Raw genomic sequence first — 19,183 nt, 5'->3', positions numbered from 1 at the left:
GCCATCTCCAGTATACACGACAGTGCTCGTATCAGTATTCCGCGACTGACCGTTCAGCGGCGTGAAGAATACCCACGTGAGATATCGTTTGAGGGACCGGCGATGCCTACCTTGCCTTTGAAGAAAGCGTATCGATTCATATGGGTCTAAGTGGGGGGTGTCCCACCTTGAATAGTATTATTAAAGATGTTTCCGCAGCTCTACGAGCATTGGTCAGTGCTATGGAAGCATTCGTGGTGCTCTCCGGACGTGAGCAATATCTCTTGGCAGTGCCTGGAAAAACTCATTGACGAAGAGTGTCTTGGCATGGGCGATATGCTCTGGCGGTGCCTGGCGAGCAGCTCGTTGAGAATGCTCTCCTGGCGCAGATAGTACTGACGAGTGCTCTCTAGGCGTGAGCGATATGCTCTGGCGGTGCCTGGCGAGCAGCTCGTTGTGATTTGATCTCCTGGTGCAGATATTACTGACGAGTGCTGTCAGGGCGCTGACGCTGTCTCCTGGCGGGCCCCGACACGTCCGTGATTCGTTGCCAGTCCCTGGGCGGAAACTGATTAGTTGATCGTTCTTCAGACGCAGGAGGCATACCCAGGCGTGTCATGGCGGAGAGAGCATCGCCGGGTGCTCTCAGGACGAGCACCATATCGCCTGGAGGTGCATGACGCGTGAAAGTGCACGACGCGCCTAGAGAAGATTGCGGAGAGAGCATTGCTGGGTGCTCTATGGATGTAGGTGATATCGCTCAGAGTACTCTGTAGACAGTAGCATTAGCGAGTGCAAAGAAGCTCATTAGGGAGTGCGAATATGCTGCTCTGACAGCGGACTGCTTGGAGCGAGTGCTCTGCTTGGATCGAGTGCTCTGCTGGAGCGAGTGCTCGAGTTGCAGTCGTGAAAAGCTCTCTTCTCTGACGTGGTCAGATGATTGGCACTGCGCTCTGGCGGAGTGTATAGACGATTATGCGCCCTGGTGCTGCCAGACAGAGAACATACTGCTCTGGGGGCGTCGGGCGCGGATGCTAGGATCGCCTGGCGCGAGCACCCTGCTGTGGCGACGCCTGGCGCGAGCACCCTGCTGTGGCGACGCCTGGCGTGAGGACCCTGCCCTGGCGACGCCTGGCACGAGCACTCTGCCCTGGCGGCGCCTGGCGTGCCTGGCGCCCAGGGCGTAGGTGCTGCGCCCTGAGGAATAGCAGAGTTTGCTGATGTTAGCTAACGCCCCTGGTACATTTCAACATTGGATCAATGATATCTTACGTCCCTATCTCGACCAATTCATAACGGCATACTTAGACGATATCCTTATCTACTCCGAGACTCTATCAGAACATAAAGAACACATCCGAAAGGTTTTAAAGGTACTTGATGAGAATCATGTTCACCTTAAACCTGAAAAATGTGAATTTATGGTTCAAGAGACGAAATATCTTGGCTTAATCCTTACCCCGAATGGAAATAGAATGGACCCAAAGAAAGTTATCGATGTTTTGGAATGGTCTACACCGACGAGCCTTCATGATGTTCAAGTATTTCTAGGATTTGGAAATTTTTATCGACGATTCATTCTCGGATATTCGAAAATTGTTGCTCCACTTACAGCCTTGACAAAGAAAAATGTTAAATTCGAATGGACGTATGACAGGGAGGAAGCATTTCAAACTTTGAAAAAGATGTTTACAACGGCACCGACACTAGTTCATTTTGATCCGGATCGGAGGATTGTGATAGAAACCGATGCATCTGATTATGTTTCAGCAGGAATCCTATCTCAACGTGATGATGAAGGAATCCTACATCCAGTCGCTTTCTTCTCCAAAAAACATTCTCCTGCAGAATGCAACTACGAAATCTATGACAAAGAACTCTCAGCAATCATACGATGCTTTGAAGAATGGCGACATCACCTGGAGGGAGCCCAATTCCCAATTGAAGTTTTTAGCGACCATCGAAATCTGGAATATTTTATGACAACAAAGTTATTAAATCGTTGACAAGCCCGTTGGTCCGAATTTCTTTCACGCTTCGATTTCGTTATACAATTTCGGCCAGGAAAACAGGGAGCGAAACCAGATGCATTGACTAGAAGGTCAGGTGACCTACCTAAAGAGGGGGATGAACGGTTGACGCATCAGAGTCAAGTGATTTTGAAGCGAAAAAATTTGAGTACAAAGCTAAGTTTGTTCGCGGGTTCTTTGTCAAATGAATCCGCTGAAGGAGCGTCCACTGTAGAGGAGTTATTTTCAAAAGCTTACCAAGTTGATAGTTTTCCAAATAAGATCCTCACTATGCTTCGGAACGGCGTTCGCCACTCAAATAAAATTTCGCTTGCCGAATGCACGGAAGACAACAACGGTCGGCTACTTTATCGAGGCGCACTATATGTACCAGAGGACAATGATCTTCGGCTAAGGCTCCTAAATAAACACCATGACAAACTATCGGCAGGTCATCCAGGCAGAGCAAAGACCTTAGAACTCCTAAATCGAGAATATTATTGGCCACAAATGCGGAAATATGTCGACCAGTATGTTAGGAATTGCAATGTATGTGCCCGTAGCAAGGCACCTGTTACGGGCATGCCAAGCATTTACAGGAGTAAGAGAAAGGCTAGTAGATACCCCAATACCCTCTGATACTAATGGCAACACCACTATCAACTTCGGTTCTCACCCACGAGGCGGGGTGCGATCGATATGCGACCAAATGCGGAGTTGCGGTTTCCCTAGTTAAAAAACACGTTTTCGACCCCAATAATAACCCCCGGAGCGTCAAACCGCCGGAGGGGAGTGCTTTTGGACCGGTGGATATATGAGGGACAGCTGGAAGCAATCGGATCGAAGATCGGATCACTCGGAGCGAATCGGCGCAAGCTACCAGCCGACCGAGTACCTGTCGGCGGTACCTGTGGGCATGAGAGGACTCTGCTATGTGGGAAAGCGATGTGGGAAGAGGCCTGAGTAGGTAGCCTTGTCGTCCGAGACCTACGAGTAGCCGACGCTGACGATTATCCACCAGAAAGGCCGATGGAGAAGAAACATCGACAGGGAAACGTGCATTAGAATGGGTAAATAGGTTGAGGGGTTTCAGCTGACTTAGGAGTTTGGGGTACGGATTTAGGAGTTAAATGTTCTTGGTTGTTTTTCAGGGTCTTGGGTAGGCCCCGAGTGTATTCTGTATTATTAGTAGACTGGGTCCTTGAGACATAAGCGAGGGATATAAATACTGTGTCATTCACTGACTAGCCAAACCATCATCGGCGAAATCAGAGTCTTAACAATATAAATCGTTGATATGCGAGTTACAACTTTATTTTACTATACTTTTGAAATACTTTACTCTATCGTGACTTCGGACTCTACCTGAACTATTACGTCGAAGACGGTCGATTACCATCCGCTAACTCTAGTGAATCTTTGTTGATAACGTAGCTCGCGGGGCCCGTATCGGATCAAGGAGATTTATACCCGACGTTGACTGAAGAGACCTTGGAGACTTCTACCTTTGTAGCTGTTAGCCGAACTCTGAGCTCTGCGTAGTGTACTCTTGTGATCTGGTACGCATCCCTCACAGCACCACGCAATGCACCTTATGGAGTACTCCGCCCGATGCCAATACCTGATGGACCGTGGACGGATGTGTCAATGGATTTTGTTACCGATCTTCCTGAGAGTGAGGGATATGATGCAATCTTGGTCGTGGTTGATAGGTTAACTAAAATGCGACATTTGATACCAACAACCAAAGAAGTGGATTCAAGGGAAGTGGCGAGGCTATATATCGATAATGTTTGGAAGCTACATGGATTACCAGATACTATTGTATCTGATCGAGGAACACAGTTCGTTGCAGAATTCTGGAGGTCGTTTTGTAATCGTCTAGAAATATCACCAAAATTCTCTACCGCATTCCATCCCCAAACAGACGGACAAACGGAAAGGATTAATGCCGTGATGGAACAGTACCTCCGAAGCTATGTTTCCTACCAACAGGACGATTGGGCTCGAATGTTACCAATGGCTGAATTTGAGACAAATAATCATGCCTCTGAGACAACAAAGGTCTCCCCGTTTTATGCCAATTCGGGAAGAAATCCAAGAATGACCTTTGGTCTTTTAGAACATGGTAGGACTACTGTGGAAGATCAAGCTAATAGCATTGCATGGAAAATGAAAGAGATAGTGGGATTCCTAAAGGACGAGATGTTCCGAGCGCAAAGAATACAAGAAGAATCCGCCAATGCGAATCGAACTCCAGCCCCTCGCTACAATTTGGGAGATAAAGTTTTTCTATCGACACGCCATATTCTAACGAAGCGGCCTTCCAAGAAATTCGATTGGAAACGTATTGGACCCTATAGCATTAAACGGATCGTTCATCCCTATGCTTACGAATTGGAACTTCCCCGGTCGATGAAAATACATCCAGTATTTCATGTCTCATTATTGTCTCCTGAAGCAGGTAATCCTTTACCTGGACAACAACAGTCGCCACCACCTCCGGTTGAGATCGAAGGAGAAGAAGAATGGGAAGTCGAAGATATTTTGGATTCGAGGAAACGAAGAGGAAGGTTTGAGTACTTGGTACGATATAGAGGATATGATGAAGCCTCCTGGCAACCACTATCGGACCTTGAGCATTCACCTGATATCGTCAAACGATTCCATGAGCATTATCCAGGGAAGCCTAAGCCTACCAGGAGGTAGGCCTTAGAGGGAGGCATGGTCTGTAACGGCAGCCATGTATTTCGGCTAGGTAATAGATTGGTACGAGATGGGAAAGTATTGTGTAGTGGGATTAGGATTTGTAATGAGGATTTCTGTTATGTTCTTTTTGTTTCTGTTACGCAGAGGTATTAGTCATCATTGGACTATGGTTGGATATATAAGGGGGCGTTGCTTTGTGCTTTTACTTGTTTTCTCTTCTTCCTTCTTTCTTTACGCAACCTCTGCATTCATTCGGTCGCCTCTGGCTCGCGATGGATTTCTTTCCCCCCGAGATGGAGTTATACTGATTCTCGAATTGCTTCGGTCCCTGAACTTCCCTCGCTCGACACCCCCCATTCTTTGCTCGTTCGGTGCCCTCACGGGACGCGTCCACCGTTCACCCCTCGCCAAAACAGGGGCTACTCTCGAAAGCTGCCTTCGCCCCTCCTTATTTTCACTCATCGCACGAGTGATCCCACACGTCGGGTACGCACACTGTCAGTAATCTCCAGTCAGCGAGAACCTACTGCCAAAGCGCTCGACAGCCCGCGAAGTTAGCGACCTCTCGGTCGCGAAACTATCGTCAAATTTTTACCCGAGGTCCCGTGACCTTACCCCTCTTTATCGGCCTTAACCAGGCCACCCACTTTTACCCGAGGCGGCCCGCTCCCCTCACCCCAACCCAACCGGTCTCCGAGACCACCCTCAACACAACACGGTCGGCACTTTCGATTGCGACCCCCATACATACTGAGCCTTCGGCTCAACCCTTTTTGCATGTCCCCTCCAGAGGACACCACTTCAAACACGACTCGGGCACAGTCTTTAGCCGTTGCTCCAGGGACCGACGACCCCACCCACTCCTTACTTGACCTACCGGTCACCACTCCTCAATTCCTCGCTGCCTGACAACCAGAAGCCCGAGGACCCACATTCGATCCACCCCCCCTCGCTTTCACACCTGACGCTGTTGCAGTTGGCCTCTCCTGCCTTCGTGCGCGTGGTTTCCCAGTCCTGTTAAGGTTCGTCCACAGATATGACACCGGGAACGTTGGTAATGATATCATTTCGATTGAACACTACGTTTAGGATTGTGCTCGCTAATGCAGTTGACGGAGAAGTTTGGGGTTCATTCTTACTACGGGGAGGTTTCTTTGTTGTCGCTTAGATTCTGCTTACCTGTACCACTTGTTATTTGCGCCCTCTTTGTGAGGGATGCGTACCAGACCACAAGAGTACACTACGCAGAGCTCAGAGTTCGGCTAACAGCTACAAAGGTAGAAGTCTCCAAGGTCTCTTCAGTCCACGTCGGGTATAAATCTCCTTGATCCGATACGGGCCCCGCGAGCTACGTTATCAACAAAGATTCACTAGAGTTAGCGTATATAGAATTCGACCGTCTTCGACGTAATAGTTCAGGTAGAGTTCGAAGTCACGATAGAGTAAGGTAATTCCAAAAGTATAGTCAAATAAAGTTGTAACTCGCGTATCAACGATTTATATTGTTAAGACTCTGATTTCGCCGATGATGGTTTTGGCTAGTCAGTGAATGACACCGTATTTATATCCCTCGCTTATGTCTCAAGGACCCAGTCTACTAATAATACAGAATACACTCGGGGCATGCCCGAGACCCTGAAAAACAACCAAGAACATTTAACTCCTAAGTCCATAACCCAAACTCCTAAACCCGCTGAAACCCCTCAACCTATTTATCCACTCTAATGCACGTTTCCCTGTCGATGTTTCTTCTCCATCGGCCGTCTGGTGGATAATCGTCAGCGTCGGCTATTCGGAGGTCTCGGACGGCAAGGCTACCTACTCAGGCCTCTTCCCACATCGCTTTCCCACATAGCAGAGTCCTCTCATGCCCACAGGTACCGCCGATAGGTACTCGGTCGGCTGGCAGCTTGCGCCGATTCACTCCGAGCGGTCCGATCTTCGATCCGATTGATTCCAGCTGTCCCTCATATATCCACCGGTACCAAAACACTCCCCTCCGGTGGTTTGACGCTCCGGGGGTTATTATTGGGGTCGAAAACGTGTTTTTTAACTAGGAAAACCGTAACTCCGTATTTGGTCGCATATCGATCGCACCGCACCTCGTGGGTGCGAACCGGAGTTGACATTAGCGTACAGATGGTATTGGGGTATCTACTAGCCTTTCTCTCACTTCCGTAAATGCTTGGCATGCCCGTAACACTCTTCGTGCGCTGTTTTTCTCATCATGTACGTAGTTCTCGTAGCTGCGGTAGTTAGTTTTTGTACTTTGTTTTTTTGTTTTCGGGTTAGTCGGTGGAGGTTGTAGTCGGGTAGTTAGGTGTGCGATAAGCTTCGGCTTCTAAGCAATATAAATTTCTTCTTCTTCTTCTTCTGTATTTATTCGGCTCACTAAGGCTCGCAAAACTTCCTGATAACAAATCTCGCTTCGAAGAACATTTTATTATCGTATACTTTACTTGCTCTACCTTTTACTTCTCATCACTTTGGTTTACCCTGGTATACCATACCAGGCTGAGCCTCCTCGTCCCTGACCGTACGGTCGCGTTTGTTGTTCTAAGCGAAAGAAACCCTACGAAAACTGGCTTCTAGCGAAGAATTCTCCAGTCTTGACCTCCCGAAAGGAAGGAAAAGAAACTTATCCGAAACATCAATCTACGCCGCCAGAAGAACCGGACATTCAGTCATGTCGCAGCAAGCTTCACTTCAGTCCTTTTTCACCCAATCTTCCCCACAAGGGACAGCCCCCTCACAGAACAGGAACACTCAGGATCCCGACCCAACCCCATCCGGAACACAGGAACAGGAATTTTCCTCGACCTTCGCAACAGAATCTGACTACAACGACCCTTACCAACCGAGAATCGACTATCTCTATCCGAGCACTGTCCCCCATACTACTCACACCCAGACAGACCTAAACTACATCACCTGGGCCATTAGACATGCAACCAGCCGGATCTGCCCGCCCTCCGACAGGATTGAAATCCTCGAGGAGCAATCGATTACACTCCGGAGAACAGTGGAAACACTGAAACACCAAATCAAGGCACAAACAATGATGATTACCAACATGCATTCAGCGATCCATTCTCTCCTCAACAAACCCCAACCGCAGCAACAACAGCAACAGCAACAACCACAACAACCGCAACAGAGACAAAGAACGGCCCCTCCAGCGGTCCCCCAAACAGTCCCCCAAGCAGCGCCACAGGCAGCTCCTCAGGCCCCCCCACCCGCACCTCCCCAACAAGCCCCACCCCGTGGATGGAAAGCAGGCACCTGGGCCGCCGTGGCCTCGGCAGCCGTTCCTGCTCAGAAATTCCAGGTGGTCGAAAGAAAGAAGCCTGCAAAGCCAAAAGCGGATCCCATCTTCAAACCAGAGTACACCAAAATCAACAGAGAAATCATTGTTGAAACCACTGCCCCATCCGATGTCAACCCCTCCGAGATCAGGACCCTGGTGAACGCAAGAATCCAGGACGAATCCTGCCACTTCATCTCAGCAAGGAGAACAGCCAAGGACAACTTCATCCTAGAAACAAAATTCATTACTCCCGCAACGAAGGCAATGGAATATGCCAAAGAAATTGAGGAGGCCCTCCTCACCCTACAAGTACCGGTCGCCAACATCCGTGCAAACTCCAAATGGTCAAAGTTCCTTCTCCACGGAATCCCCACAATGGTCGGGGAGGGCATCGAGGCAGGACAATTGGTAGCATCCGAAATCAGAAGCAACTATGGAGAGAACTTCCAACTTGCCCAGGTTCCCCGCTGGATCTCCAGAGCAGAGACTCGAATGGAGAAAACCCACTCATCAATGGTCATCGCGCTCCCAGGACAAGTTACAATGGAATCACTAGGAGTTAAGTTCCTATCCCTCTTTAACCGAAGCTGCCACATCGAGGCCTTCCTCCCAACCTTCCCAGACACCCAATGCGCGAAGTGCCTCGAATATGGCCACCGCCAGGAGAAATGCAAAAACAACGGGAGATGCGGTCACTGTGCCGGAGACCATCTCACCAGCTTCCACCCATGCAAACAATGCCAGGGAGGATATAGATGCACCCACACCCCAATCAGATGTCTGAACTGCAAAGGAATCCATAAGGCCTCCGACCCAGCATGCCCCGAAAGAGTCAAACGCCGATTCCTTAACAAAGGAAAAGAAAACGCCCCACCCGTTCAAGACCCACCGGCCGCACCCGGCCAAGAGTCGATAGTTCAAGTACCAGCCACCGCCCCAGTCGGAGCCACACCCGTTCCCGAAGATGACCAACCCATGACAAATAATGCTTAGGCCTCGAACCACCGCGCTCGCACACCAACTCAATTGTGCACGGAGCGAACTCATTACCAAGGCGGCGGTAGAAGAAGCGGAAACAGACTCTAGCATTTATTTCCTATTATTACAAGAACCATGGACCTCAGCAGAGGGATACCCACCAGAATCGAATCTCTTTTATATTTTTACAGCCAGCAATACCAATACAAAATGCGCAACATACGTCCGCAAACATGCCAACCTCAAACCAAAACACCACTACACATACGATAATTTCATAGTATCGATTACGGTAGAAATCCAGAACAAAAAAACCCAAATCCTAAACATATACTCCCCAGGCCGAAGTGGCCTCTTCGCTCAGATAGCAAGTACAATCCAAACCCTTGATAACTGTCTAATAATGGGAGACTTCAACTGCCACCATCAAATGTGGTACGGAGTAAATTCACATGAATACAGGAACAATATTCGAGCAGACCGCGTCAACGGTGCACGGCTAAAACAGTGGATAACCCGACAGAAACTGACCCTCCTGAATGAGCCAGGAGTCTATACGCACTTCCCTAGAGACAGAGGGAAAAGGCCCACAATCATCGACCTCGCATTTGTAAAAGGCCCAACACTTGACCACAACCTACGATGGAGCACTGAACCGTACGGAGCGGGCTCAGACCACGGGAGAACCTCTGTCCATCTACACCTGGAAAAACCACCCTTTGTACCAAGACGAATGTGGCGACAAACAGACTGGAAGCGATTGGACAACTACATGTCAAATCTTTCCCTCCCCGCAGAGGCATGGGAAACCAAGGAACGTACGGAACAAACGGTCGAATTCTTCCTAGAACTGGTCAAGTCAACAATCAACATAGTAACACCACTCTCGAAGGAGGGCGTAAGGGCCAATTCCTGGTGGACAGACGAAATGAAACAGATGAAGGCAAAGGTAAACTCGGCAGAAAGGAAGGCGAGAAATACAAAGAAACCCAACCATGTGGAGGAGCACCGGAAGGCATGCAGAGAATGGACAGTCGTGATCCGGAAAGCAAAAGCGGACCAGCGGGAAAAGACGATGAACGAAGCGAAAGGTAGTGAGGTCTGGAGAATCCTAAATGCAGGAAGGAGAAGAGACACAATCATACCAACCTGTTACGGTCATGCCACGCATTTATGGGAGTAAGAGAAAAGGCCAGTAGATACCCCAATACCCTCTGTACGCTAATGATAACTCTGGACCGCACCCGCGGGGTGTGGTGCGACCAATATACGACCAAAACACAGAGTCATAAAAAACACGTTTTCGACCCCAATAATAACCCCCGGAGCGTCAAACCGCCGGAGGGGTGTGCTTTGGTACCGGTGGATATATGAGGGACAGCTGGAAGCAATCGGATCGAAGATCGGATCACTCGGAGTGGATCAGCGCAAGCTACCAGCCGACCGAGTACCTATCGGCGGTACCTGTGGGCATGAGAGGACTCTGCTATGTGGGAAACTGATGTGGGAAGAGGCTTGAGTAGGTAGTCTTGTCGTCCGAGACCTACGAATAGCCGACGCTGACGATTATCCACCAGACAGCCGATGGAGAGGAAACCTCGACAGGGAAACGTGCATTAGAATGGGTAAATAGGTTGAGGGGTTTCAGCGGGCTTAGGAGTTTGGGTTACGGACTTAGGAGTTAAATGTTTTTGGTTGTTTTTCAGGGTCTCGGGCAGGCCCCGAGTGTATACTGTATTATTAGTAGACTGGGTCTTCGAGACATAAGCGAGGGATATAAATACTGTGTCATTCACTGACTAGCCAAATCATCATCGGCGAAATCAGAGTCTTAACAATATAAATCGTTGATACGCGAGTTACAACTTTATTTTGATTATACTTTTGAAATACTTTACTCTATCGCGACTTCGTACTCTACCTGAACTATTACGTCGAAGACGGTCGAATACCATCCGCTAACTCTAGTGAATCTTTGTTGATAACGTAGCTCGCGGGGCCCGTATCGGATCAAGGAGATTCATACTCGACGTTGACTGAAGAGACCTTAGAGACTTCTACCTTTGTAGCTGTTAGCCGAACTCTGAGCTCTGCGTAGTGTACTCTTGTGGTCTGGTACGCATCCCTCACACAACCATACAAGGTGAAGAAACGTTTGCAGGGAAGTGTCAAGCTCTAAGAGTCCAACTCTTCCCCTCAAAACGGACGTCCCCCGACCATCCCCCCCTAAACATTAGACCCCCCTCTTTTGACCTTAGCAACACCTTCGATACAGTCACCCCCGAAGAACTCAAGAAAGCAATCGACTCCTGTCCAGCGCACTCGGCGACCGGCCCGGATGGCATCCCTTACACCTTCATCAAAGCAATGGTTAAAACGAACACAACTCTAATCCAAGACATGTTCTCCGCCATGCTTCGCCACGGAGTACATCCAGCGGAATGGAAAATAGCAAAATGCATCCCGATCCCGAAACCCGGCAAGGCAAACTATTACGAAGCAAAAGCCTATCGGCCCATCTCCCTTCTACAATGCTTCAGCAAAATCGTGGAAGAAATAGTGGCTCAAAGACTCTGCACCGCTGGAGAAATCCTAGGCACACTTTCAGCGAATCAATTTGGAGGAAGACCAACCATCTCAGCAGTCGACGCCCTCTTAAGAACCCTAACACCAGTACAACAAAACCTACTACTGAAGAACAGTACCGGAGTCGCCCGGCGGGACAGACCAGCGATCCTAACCAACGATATCCAAGGAGCATTTAACTGTGTAGACCACCTACTCCTCGCAGAAATCATGCACCAGCAAAAATTCCCCACCTACCTAACAGAATGGTGCAAGGAATTCAACACCGGCAGAAAACTACAGTTCCAATTTAACCATGAACTAGAGGATCCACAGCCCTATGAATCCGGAGTCCCGCAAGGTAGCCCCATGTCCCCGGTACTATTTATGATCTATGCCGGAGTAATCCTGGACCCAACAAGCAGCCCGAAAGAGATGGACACTACATACATCGACGATGATGCGCTGGTGGAAATATCCAAAACACCAGGCTTCATAATCAAAAGAATGGAGGAACGAATGAAAGAAAGACTAATAAAAGCCGAGCCACTCCAAATTAAATACGACCCGGACAAATCTGACCTGATCTTCTTCCGCCCCACCACATCATCTATACAACAACCACGACTTCCAGTCAAAATCAACAACACCGCTATATACCCCAAGGAGAGGCTGAAATATGTAGGAGTTTGGATAGAGCCGACCCTCTCCTTCCGGCCTCATATCGAAGCAGCGATCGCAAAAGGCCTGAAAGCCCTCCACCAAATCCGAAACACTGCCCGCCTGCCAGGCATAACAGTGAAGACAATCCACCACCTAATAACACAAGGCTTCCTTCCAAGTCTGCTCTACGGATCCGAGGCTTGGTGGACTGGCGCAGACCACATTATAAGATCCCTCGAACCACTATACTGTTACGGGCATGCCAAGCATTTACGGGAGTGAGAGAAAGGCTAGTAGACACCCCAATACCCTCTGTACGCTAATATCAACTCTTGACCACACTCGCGGAGTGTGGTGCGACCAAATTACGACCAAAAAACCCAGAGTCATAAAAAACACGTTTTCGACCCCAATAATAACCCCCGGAGCGTCAAACCGCCGGAGGGGAGTGTTTTGGTACCGGTGGATATATGAGGGACAGCTGGAATCAATCGGATCGAAGATCGGACCACTCGGAGCGAATCGGCGCAAGCTGCCAGCCGACCGAGTACCTATCGGCGGTACCTGTGGGCATGAGAGGACTCTGCTATATGGGAAAGCGATGTGGGAAGAGGCCTGAGTAGGTAGCCTTGCCGTCCGAGACCTCCGAATAGCCGACGCTGATGATTATCCACCAGACGGCCGATGGAGAAGAAACATCGACAGGGAAACGTGCATTAGAGTGGATAAATAGGTTGAGGGGTTTTAGCGGGTTTAGGAGTTTAGGGTACGGATTTAGGAGTTAAATGTTCTTGGTTGTTTTTCAGGGTCTCGGGCATGCCCCTAGTGTATTCTGTATTATTAGACTGGGTCCTCGAGACATAAGCGAGGGATATAAATACTGTGTCATTCACTGACTAGCCAAACCATCATCGGCGAAATCAGAGTCTTAACAATATAAATCGTTGATACGCGAGTTACAACTTTATTTGACTATACTTTCTGAAATACTTTACTCTATCGTGACTTCGAACTCTACCTGAACTATTACGTCGAAGACGGTCGAACATCACACGCTAACTCTAGTGAATCTTTGTTGATAACGTAGCTCGCGGGGCCCGTATCGGATCAAGGAGAATCATACTCGACGTTGACTGAAGAGACCTTGGAGACTTCTACCTTTGTAGCTGTTAGCCGAACTCTGAGCTCTGCGTAGTGTACTCTTGTGGTCTGGTACGCATCCCTCACAGTATATTGTTACTCGCAAGTTCACTTGGAGTAACGAAGTCACCTCAAAAGAAGAACTATCATCATTATCCCCTATCACAATGACTACCCGAAGGGATAATTATTTCATAGACACCTCGGCCGTAACTGAGGAGGCCGGAGGAGAAGATTCTATGGTAATATCAAGGGCTGCTAGCCCCGACCCCCTACTCACGGGAGGACCCTCTACACAAACTAGGTCAACGAGTAAACGCTCTGCTCAAGCCCAGTTCGTGAGGAATATGCAGGAGTTTTTGGATACCCATGAGGCACAAATGAGGTATCTTGGTGCAGCTGGACAGGCCGTTTGGCAGCAGCTACAAAACCTCCAGGAACAAGTCCAAGGGAGTGGGCAAATCCTGGACAAAAAGGTACGGCAAGAAGCCATTGCCCAAAAACAACATCTGGAATCGCTCTTTGAACTCGTCTCCAGTGTCCAACAAGTACACGAAGCTGCCCGAGCCGCCGACCACAAGGTTCTGGAGCAAAGTCATCTACAAACCCAGAACCAGTTACAGGAGGCGGAGCGACAGCTGAGGATGGTGAGAGAAGAGCGGGAGCAGGAAAAAGGGGAGCAACGAGCTTGGTTTGCGGAATTCAAGCGGTCCGATGCGGAAAGAAACCAACGGATAGCCGAGATGGAGGAACTACTGCGACAACATCTGTCAGTAGCACCTTCTGTGGCAAGTGCTCCTTTAGACCCTAATGCGCCCCGAACGGTTCCTGTTGGCAATGGCAAGAAACCCGAAAATACTGGCCCAGTAGGAGGAAACGCTGGTCCAGTAGGAGGAAATGGGGGCAGGCGGCCGGAGGATGCCGGCCCAGTACAGGGCAATAATGGCAGAGGACCGGTGGGAGCTGCTCCAGTTGGTGGGAATGGTGGCAATCAACCTCCACAAAACCCACCAAGAGGAAACGTTGGGGGAGACCCAGAACCTTCCGACGATGATGACGACGATAATAGTGAATGGTCGCACGGTCGGAAGAATTGGAGAAGGAACCGAGGCGGGAACCGGAATACCGCGCCGCCTGAAGACGACGATATGGTAGATTCGCTCGCCAAAATACCTTTTGAGTTCGATAATGCCAGAAAGCATAACCTGCGGCATTGGCTCATGGAGTGCGAGATCTACTTTGAGCAGAAGCCCAAGAAGTTCCGAACGGACAGGAACAAAGTACTGTTCGCTGGAACGTATACGTGTGGGTTAGCAAAGGAATGGTTCATGGAGTACATCGAGACCAAGATGCTAGGTCCAGCAGCCGCAGACTACGCCACCTGGACTCGATTCCGTCAGGAGATCAGAAAACGTTTCCTAAGCACTCAGGAAGCTATGGAAAATGCGATGAAGATGCAGCAGTTCAAGTACTCTGCTAACATCGGGGACTACCTGACGAGGATGGAGATTATGAACCAGCATGCCCAGATGAAAGGGGCATCCTACCGCGCCGCCTTGCTCCAAGGACTACCAAATGAAATCCGGGAGCGCCACTCCCGCTTCGACCCAACTGATGACGACTCCGAGTACATCCAACAGTTGGAACGAGCCGGCAAGGCTCACGAGGCTTATCAGGAGCAGATGAAGATGTTGGGGAAAGTAGAGTCGAAAGGAAGGGAATCGAATAATGGTGGGAACTCGCGGCAGAAGGAGAAGGGGTTTAAGATCAAGGGGAGGGCTCAGACCGAGGAGAAGGAAAAAGGACAAGATAAGAAGAGTACCAGCAAGAACAAGTCGGGGAATAAGCCAATATACCACGACTACGACGAAGCCACCAAAGGAGTTCCACAGCCGGTCCGAGAACAGCGAAAGACCGATGGAGCCTGTGTGCGATGTGGCCGAAAGGGTCATCTTTGGAAATGGTGTCGTTCAGATGCTAACAGCAGTGCATCTATCTCCTCTTTCTCCCGAAAGCGTACCCGCGATGACGATGGCGACCACGATATGGAACCACCGGAACCCCAACCTCAGAGAAAGCGAATGAGGCACCGTGCTAAGAAGCCGGCTGCGACGGCTGCTGCGGAGTACACCAGTGGGCAAGCGTTTGTGCGAGAACGCGGATCGGAATCTGAGATGGATTTCGACGAGGATTTTTAAAAGGGGACTCTGATGAGTCAGGTCAGGAGTATCCCCAGATTGCTATGTTATCACTGACGGAAAACAACAAAAAAAATATGAAAAGAAAAAGGCAGGAAGGGAGAGCGTCCCAACCGGAGAAAAAACAGAAAATTTTGGAGGAACCTATTCATGGTCCTCGACCTATCGTTAATCAGTTCCTTTGTTTTGCGGAAAAATGTTTACCTTGTAAGGTGTTGTTGGATACTGGTGCAACTGGTCCTGTTTTGTCTGCTGTTTTTGTTGATAGTTTTGAGGTCCCGAAGGTGAAACGAGACGTCCCGGCCCGAGTATTTGGATTTACGGGAGAAGTTATGAAGGGCACGGGACACGCCTTTACACAACCATTAATTATAATGTCAAGGGGGCATCAAACGCAACTATCATTCGAGATCGCCCCGCTCCCACCTGGCATCGACGCGATACTACCGAACTGGTGGTTGAAAGAACACAAGCCGGTTATAGGGGCAAATGGGGAAGTTTCCTACGATGGTGAGAACTGCAAGAGTCGTTGCTTCACTGACAAGGAACCTCAAATAGAAATGGACGAGGGGGTACTGGACGATCCGGAGGCCCAATTCATCGGTAGCATCTGTCTCTTGGAAGATGAATCGGTTAACCTCCGTGAAACTCTTCCCTCTTGGCTCCATGGGTTCCTTAAAGTCTTCCTACCATCGGAAGCCGACAAACTACCACCGCATCGATCTTACGACCATGCGATAGATCTCGAACCAGGGAAGCAGCCACCATGGGGACCCGTTTACTCCCTATCCGAAGTCGAACTGAAGGTGCTTCGGGAGTACCTGGACAAAATGTTGCGATTGGGAAAGATTAGGCCGAGCAAATCCCCTGCAGGAGCCCCAATCCTATTTGTGAAGAAGAAGGACGGTAGTCTGCGACTTTGCGTTGACTACCGTGGACTTAACCGAGTATCCATTAAGAACAGGTATCCGTTACCACTTATGGACGAACTACGAGATCGAGTGGCAGGCGCGGTTATCTTCTCGAAGATTGACCTGAAGGAAGGTTACAACCTTATCAGGATCAAAGATGGCGACGAGTGGAAGACAGCATTCCGTACGCGGTACGGGCATTTTGAGTACCTCGTTATGCCTTTTGGGCTGGCAAATGCGCCGGCGACCTTCCAGAACATGATGAATGATGCGCTGAGGGAATTCTTGGATCAAGGTGTAGTAGTATACCTTGATGATATCCTAATATATAGCAAGTCTCGAGAGGAGCACAGGGAGTTGGTCGGCAAAGTCCTTAGTAGGCTACAAGAATACAATCTGGTCGCCAACCCGAAGAAATCGTTCTTCGAGCTCACTGAAATCGAGTTCCTCGGATACATCCTTGCCCCAGCAGGCGTCACCATGGCACTGGATAAGGTTATGTCTGTTACGAATTGGCAAGCCCCGCGTAGCGTTAAGGAAGTACAGATCTTCATGGGCTTTGCCAACTTCTACAGAAGGTTTATCCACAATTTCTCCGGGGTCTGTAAACCCATTACCGATTGTCTCAGGGGTGATGCTAAGAACTTTGTCTGGTCTATGACGGCCCAAGCAGCCTTCGAAAAACTCAAAACCCTGTTTACGTCTGCACCGATCTTGGTACATTTCTCTCCAGATCGCCAGACTATCGTGGAAACGGACGCAAGTGATTTTGCTATCGCCGCAATTCTATCCCAGGTTATTGACGGAAAGACTCACCCTGTTGCCTTTTATTCTCGAAAGCTTAACCCAGCGGAACTCAACTACGACGTGTGGGATAAGGAGATGCTAGGAATTGTGTCGGCCTTTAAGCAATGGCGTCACTACCTCGAAGGACCTAGCCGAACGGTTCTCGTTTATACGGATCATAAGAACTTGGAATATTTCTCAACAACCAAGGTTCTTAACCGACGACAGGCAAGGTGGGCTGAGTCTTTGGCGGAATTTGACTTTAAGATTATTTACCGCCCGGGAACCAAAAATGGGAAGGCAGATGCACTATCGCGACGGCCGGAGTACCGTCCTGAAGGGGGAGGCACGCTTGGGAAACAGCCGATAGACAGGTTCTTTAAGCCCGGACAGTTGGCGGAGGAAGAGTTTGTGGTATCAGCGGTGTCGCTTGCCTCCAAGGGGGTGATTGACTGGTCGAAGAATTTTCTGGATCATGTCAGGCAGGCGGCATCGGGAGACCCGACATGGGTAGGAATGAAAGAGAGAGTTGAGCAAGGGGAGAAGCTGGGGGAATTGAAGGATATTGCCGAAAAAGACGGGCTACTCTTCTATAAGAACCGACTCTATATTCCGGCAGACGACCGCATCAAGATCCGAATTGCACAGTCAGAACACGATTCGAAGGTGGCAGGACACTTTGGACAAGACAAAACTTTGGAACTCATCACACGTAACTTCTATTGGCCAAAAATGAACGAGTGGATTGATGATTACGTTCGGTCATGTGACGAGTGCCAGCGCAACAAACCCAGCCGCCATAAGAAGTACGGTGCGCTTCTACCATTGTCCACACCACATTCCGTCTGGCAATCGATATCAATGGACTTCGTCGTGCAATTACCGGAATCGAAGGGATACAACCAAATTTGGGTAGTAGTCGATAGGTTCTCGAAGATGTCGCACTTCATTCCCCTAGTAGCAGAAACGACCGCGCAGGATTTAGCGAAGATATTCCTCGGTCAAATCTGGCGACTCCATGGGCTGCCTCTTGATATAGTTTCCGACAGGGACGCCAAGTTTACTTCAAGCTTTTGGGCATCCCTTATGGAATTATTGGACGTGAGGATAAGAATGAGTACGGCTTTCCACCCTCAGACCGATGGGCAAACAGAGCGAGTCAACCAAACCCTCGAGCATTACTTACGAGCGTTCTGCAACTACGAGCAAGATGATTGGGCAGAGCTACTCCCGTTGGCGGAGTATGCTTACAACAACTCGGTTACCACCGCCACGGGTCAATCTCCGTTTTATACCAATTACGGTTATAACCCAAGAACCAACTGGCCGACAGAAGCCGAAGTGGTCAACCCAACTAGTGATCTGTACGCTCATTTCATCCGAGGGGTTCATGATTCTGCTCTCGCTCGCTTAACAGACACCAGGGAAAAGATGGGGAAATACTATGATCGAAAAAGGGACGAACCGCCTAACTTCAAGGTGGGAGACATGGTTATGCTCAATGCGACCAATATCAAGACACGTCGCTCCACCAAGAAACTCGATCACAAGAAACTCGGCCCGTTCAAAATCATCCGACTAGCCGGGAAACGAGCCTGCGAACTGGAACTGCCGCCACAAGTCAAAATCCATAATGTGTTCCATATTGAACTCTTGGAACGGTATCGACAGAGCAGTATCCCAGGCCGAGAACAACGTCCCCCAACTCCCGAAGAGGTCGATAAGGAAGGAGAGGTGTTGTACGAAGTGGAAAGTATCGTGGGCAGCCGGAAAAGCAGAAGAGGATTAGTGGAATACCTGGTGAAATGGCGGGGCTATTCGATGAGTGACTGTACGTATCAAGTCATGGACGCTATGGATGAGGAAGTACTTGACCTTGTCCGCGACTTCCATCGAAGGAACCCCAAGGCCGTGAAGGACCAACGCCTGAGACTATAG

General features: G+C 49.4%; 3 protein-coding genes across 3 annotated transcripts; all 3 read left to right on the top strand.

Moving 5' to 3' along the window:
- Positions 1–1,199: 1,199 nt before the first annotated feature.
- On the top strand, positions 1,200–4,697 carry H6S33_007202 (uncharacterized protein; the record flags this gene model as incomplete). The annotated part of the gene is made up of 3 exons (XM_044838558.1): positions 1,200–1,980; positions 2,044–2,537; positions 3,531–4,697. 3 exons carry the CDS (start codon positions 1,200–1,202, stop codon positions 4,695–4,697), a joined length of 2,442 nt encoding a protein of 813 aa, XP_044689366.1.
- Positions 4,698–13,517: 8,820 nt separating this feature from the next.
- Positions 13,518–15,548, top strand: H6S33_007201 (uncharacterized protein; the record flags this gene model as incomplete). Its single annotated transcript, XM_044838557.1, has 1 exon — positions 13,518–15,548. One exon carries the CDS (start codon positions 13,518–13,520, stop codon positions 15,546–15,548), a length of 2,031 nt encoding a protein of 676 aa, XP_044689365.1.
- Positions 15,549–15,625: 77 nt separating this feature from the next.
- Positions 15,626–19,183, top strand: H6S33_007200 (uncharacterized protein; the record flags this gene model as incomplete). The annotated part of the gene is made up of 1 exon (XM_044838556.1): positions 15,626–19,183. The coding sequence occupies one exon, from the start codon at positions 15,626–15,628 to the stop codon at positions 19,181–19,183; it is 3,558 nt and encodes a 1,185-aa protein (XP_044689364.1).

Source organism: Morchella sextelata (genome assembly GCF_020137385.1).
Source record: "Morchella sextelata strain SCLS chromosome Unknown scls_22, whole genome shotgun sequence".
In the NCBI taxonomy this organism is placed as follows: Eukaryota; Fungi; Ascomycota; class Pezizomycetes; order Pezizales; family Morchellaceae; genus Morchella; species Morchella sextelata.
The sequence above is the reverse complement of the archived record's forward strand: the minus strand, read 5'-3'. Positions and strand labels throughout refer to the sequence as shown.